The sequence below is a fragment of the Oratosquilla oratoria genome, chromosome 40 (genome assembly GCF_046742065.1).
Source record: "Oratosquilla oratoria isolate Oo_2021 chromosome 40, ASM4674206v1, whole genome shotgun sequence".
In the NCBI taxonomy this organism is placed as follows: domain Eukaryota; kingdom Metazoa; phylum Arthropoda; class Malacostraca; order Stomatopoda; family Squillidae; genus Oratosquilla; species Oratosquilla oratoria.
The window spans coordinates 22,175,290-22,180,289 of NC_134816.1; the positions used below are offsets into that span (position 1 = coordinate 22,175,290).

Consider the following 5,000-nt stretch of genomic DNA (forward strand, 5'->3'; position numbering starts at 1 on the left):
TCTATCTATCTTTATCTATCCATCTATCTTTATGTATCTGTCTATCTCTCTATCTATCTATCTCCCTCTCTTCCTCACCCCTCCCCTCTCTCCCCCTCTCTTCCTCCCCCACTCTCTCTCTCCCTCTCCTCCCTCTCTCCCTCACCCCTCCCCTCTCTCTCTCTCTCTCTTCCTCCCCCACTCTCTCTCTCTCTCTCTCCCAGATCGCGACAGGTCGCGGAGAGTATTCCCACGGGAACTTTCCCTTGGAGACGACATCGACGCGCCCGAGTCAGCTGGACCTGCCCGTGCGAACTTCGACCTCCCCGAAGCACACCTGACCACGCGGCTCCTGGACTCTTCCACCCGAACTGTTGTCGTACCAACGAACCAGGAAGAAGCTGCCTTGCGGACACCGAAACGTCTTATCTTTCGAAGTGTCGCCGCGTGAGAGACTTTCCCTAGGATGATTGGAATCCACTGGTGGTGGTTAGGATAAGGTCTAAAGCCGTGTAGTTCTCCCACAGGTGATTAAAATCGCCTGACGGAAGCTGGTATACGAGCGAAAGTCATAGAATGCAGCGACGGGGTTGTTGATGTCGCGAAGATCTAAATTTTTGAGAATAGAAGGCTCAGCAATATACACACACACACACATATATATATATATATATATATATATATATATATATATACATATCCACACACATGCATATATTATATGTGTGTGTATATATATATATATATATATATATATATATATATATATATATATATATATATATATATATATATATATATATATAAGGATGAAGGTGGAGGAAGCAGACGAGCAGTAATGGGAGACTTTTATGCTTTAACGTTTCGACCCGCAGGGTCTTGATCACAAACCTAACAACTCAAACATAACAGGGGATTTTATACATAGACGGGTCATCTCATGGGACTCTTCGGAGAGCTTGTTATTTTATTTGCGTATTCTTTTAGTATTAATAAGCTTGTGGTTTTTGCTAGACATGTAAAGCCTTCTCTATGGTTAATGTTGTTATTAGTGTTAATGTATGCTGCCTCAATTGTCTTCCTCAGTTTCTTGGATGATCCTTTATTTAATATGGTTGTGTTGTTTCAGTCTGGAAGGTGGCCATGCTTATCCACATGCATTACTATGGAGTTAGATGATCTGTGGGCTTTTACGTTATTTTTTTGTTCATTTATCCGTTTATTAAGTCCGCGACCAGATTCACCAAAATATGAAGAGGGACAGCTTTTACACGGGATTTTATAAACAATGCTGTTTTCGTTAGTGGGATTATTGTAGCTACGTGTGACCAAATGTCCTACTTTGTTACCTGATGTCCTGGCTATTTTAATGCCCGCTTTTAGGAGAAAAGTGTCTATGTGTGAATTGATACTAGAGTTTGGTACTGTAATGTATCGGGTTTCATTACATTTATTATAATTTTTATTCTTATTTTTACTTTTGTTAATTATTTCTTTGGCTTTCTTTCTCAATCTACATAAGAGACCTTTTGGATATTTGAGTTTGATGAAAGTCTCTGTGATATGTTGTAATTCAAGATTCAGAAATTCTTTACCGCATATACGAAATGCTCTGATGAAGAAACCTATTATAATATCTGTTTTAGTTCATTATGTCCTGAATAGAAGTGTATGTAGTCTTCTTTATTGGTGGGTTTCCGGTATACTGAAAATTTCACATTTTCATCTATTCTATGGATAATTGTGCCCAACAAAGGTCATTTTCCATTATTTTCATTTTCTGCAGTAAATTGTATATTTTCATTTACACTGTTTAATTTCCTGAGTTTGTTGTTAATATCTGTATCATTAGGCACAATACACTTGGGGTGTGTGTGATTTAGACCCTAAACTGAATCAAATCCTCAGTTGTTCGCCAGAATAGAATATGTGAAGTATGCCACTGACCTGACGGGGTCAAAGCTCGTAACCGTGTTATACATTGTAACTCACCCCCTTCAGAGGATTCTTGGCTTAAAACAAAAATTGTACTCAAGAGTTCATTTCTAAAAACTACACAAGTAATACCCAGCGATTTCGGCGAAGCTACAGTTTACGATTTGATTATTATTACGCGGTCGTAAAGATTCGTATCGTAAATCTATGATATAAAGTTATACACCACCCACAGGTGGTACTTATAGATGTAGAGGCAACTGTACACAGGAGGCACTAGGACACAAATCAAACTGAGGCTTACCTATGGGTGACCCTCGAACACTGAAGGATGTCATCAACACCACCAGGCTGAGATGCGCTGCTATTGTTGTCGGAGACATTGTCTTCGACGGACTTCGCGCGATCTTTTGAGAGTTCTCGGGTGATCCTTCTTCAAGGACGAGATGTTAACCCTCTCCTGCTCTTCCTCCTTGAGATTTTTTTTAGGGTCCCCGGGTGATCCTTCTTCAAGGACGAGATGAACCTCTCCTCCTCTTCCTCCTCGTGACCTTTCGAGAGTCCCGGGCGATCCTTTTTCAAGGGATTCAATGTCCCACTCCTCGATTTCCTTCTTCAGGAGGAGGTAGCCTGGTCCTTACGACAGGAGGTGGTTCGTGAGGCTCTACCGGAATCTGTAACGAACACAGGGTACCTAACCAGATACCAGGAGGTCCTGACGAAGTTTCTTGGTACTCGTTGAGGTCAAGAACGAACACCCGTTCTTCGGTACTGGTGCCGTCTTCTGACGAAGGGAACCTCCTGAAGTAGTCTTCGAGTCCTGAGGGTTTTTTTTCGTTCGTGAGTGCCAAGAGAGGCTCAGGAACTCGCTACCTCCTGGCCAGCTGGCGTGATACAAACAATCTTCCCCTTTGTAGCCTCCGGGGTAGACACTACCGTACCACAAGACACCTGTTTTATTTTCTGTATTTACTGAATTTCACTTCGGGAGTCTTGGTGTCCAGAAGCGCTTCTTGGGGAAGAAGTGGAGTATCCCTCGTCAGTTGCCAAGCGTGGAGGGGACCCTTCCCTTGTGGAGAGGCCTTGTGGAGTGTTGTGGATGACTGGGTTCGTAGAGTGAGCGTCAGCGGGAGATAGGCACCTTGTATATACTTGCAAAGCGATGTAGTTTATATCTTATCGCGGACACGTGGGTCAGCGTTGCCTAATTAATTCACGTCACGTTATTAGACACGGCACAATATGCAGTGCGTTTATTTGTATCCGTTTTCTTTGCGCAGTGCATAGCCCTTGTTCTTATGGAGTTCTGTTCTCACCGAAAGCAAACAGAATGGTTTATGGCAGGGGTGGGGAAACTTTTTGTGCATGAAGGCCCGCACTGAACAAATTATCTTTTTTTTTTCAATTATTTTATCCCTTTTATTATACTATAAGTTTCAGGTCTATAATGATTTCAGACTTCAAAAATATTCAAGGTCTTTTAAAACAATAATATGTATATCAAAGGCCGCAGAAGGCCGCACTTGATGGCTCGGGAGGCCGCAGGTTCTGTTTCTCTAAGGTTGATTAAAACCGAGATAGAAATGTTAACAGGTCTGCTGCGAAGTTCGAATCCCGTAACCCCATTTTTCTCCCGGGGCTAGTTTCTCTCAATAGAGCCGCGTGGATGCAGGTACATAAAACACTGATATTGTATGTCCCACTTCACACGAGCGGTTTCAACCTCCGCGGTTCAATTACGATGTAAGTCAACGGAGGCGCCCACACACAACCGCGCATTTTTTCCTTAACTATGCGGTACCACCGCGGTTTCTCCGCAGTTCGAAACCTCTAGTGTGAACAAGTTACCAGAGATACGTGCTAACTAGCTCCTTTCCAGCGAATGAAAATGGATTTATATTAATAAAATCACCCGGCGACAAAGAAAATAAAATAAATCAATAATACCAGTATGGAGGGCTGGGATCCTGTCTTAGAACGCCTGACGTTAGCCAGAATAAAATCAATCAAGGCGTTACCGAATCGGAGGGGATAGCGCAGAGAGCTTCTACTCCAACACGGGGTACCTAGCCCCAACACTGAATAACATAGACTGACTCTAGCTAGAACTAAATATGTAAATTGCGCTATCATGGCGAGAGACTGAAAGAGAAAGATTACTCGGAGGGGGAGGGGGAGGGGAAGGGTGGGGAGAGAAAGGGAGTGAAGTTGTCAATACGACTCCACAAGTGTTCTTGATTGATTGTGATAAACGTCAGATGGCCTTCAGGCCTTCACTATGGAGTTAAAGGTGTGGTAATGATAAAGAAATCCTTTCTACGCTTCCTTAGGCTTCTATGGTGAGGAATTTATGGTTTAACATCATAAACTCCCCCATGTAGAGGGTCTAGAACGGTACCCCTTACAGAGGACTTTGTAACGTGGAGTTTAACGTACCTTGACCTTGGTTCAACTTCGCCGGTGGCAGGGGTCGAACCACCATCCCCCTCGACCTTCGTCGTAAATTACAACACCCTAACCTGTTCGGTCAGCGAACTTCCATAGCCCCTCCTTATCATCTGTATTTAGTTATATAAACTTATATCGTGTTTACTTATGTATCATACCCCAAGCTTGGTAATTACACATGTAATATTTCTATATAAATATTGTGTTCTGTTTCTCTTTCTTGTACTCTGAGGATGTCGTAATAGACGAAAATGTTTAGTATTCCGAACTTTAATTTCCCTGTGGTTTCTGCATGATCATTTAGTCACGTGTTTTTGTGATTATTTTTGCAATATGTATATGTACCGTATTTTACAGCTTGTAAGACGCTACATCTTGGAAGACGCACCCTAAAATTTGAAAGAAATTTCTAAGAAAAAAAGTCATTCTCATACAAGAACACATTCACCATATACCCGACCACTGAACAGAAAAACATAAGAAGCAAGGAGTCTGCAAGACACTATTGTCTTAGCACTCGTTACAAATTTGCTGGAGCACTCGCCACAAATTTACAACCATGTAAATAAAAATATCATAGGTAAATACGTACACACAGTGAAGCAGACTATCTTATTTTAGTGGCGGGCGACGACACG

General features: G+C 42.2%; 1 protein-coding gene across 1 annotated transcript in view; it reads right to left on the reverse strand.

Annotated features, from left to right (window-relative positions):
- The window catches only part of LOC143020663 (cystinosin homolog), a 21,860-nt gene extending 18,536 nt beyond the window's left edge, over window positions 1-3,324 (reverse strand). Inside the window, exon 1 of the mRNA XM_076177191.1 lies at window positions 2,219-3,324. Within this exon, the coding sequence (XP_076033306.1) occupies window positions 2,219-2,297 (79 nt within the window). The 5' untranslated portion in view covers window positions 2,298-3,324. The remainder of the gene's footprint in view (window positions 1-2,218) is intronic.
- Window positions 3,325-5,000: the final 1,676 nt, after the last annotated feature.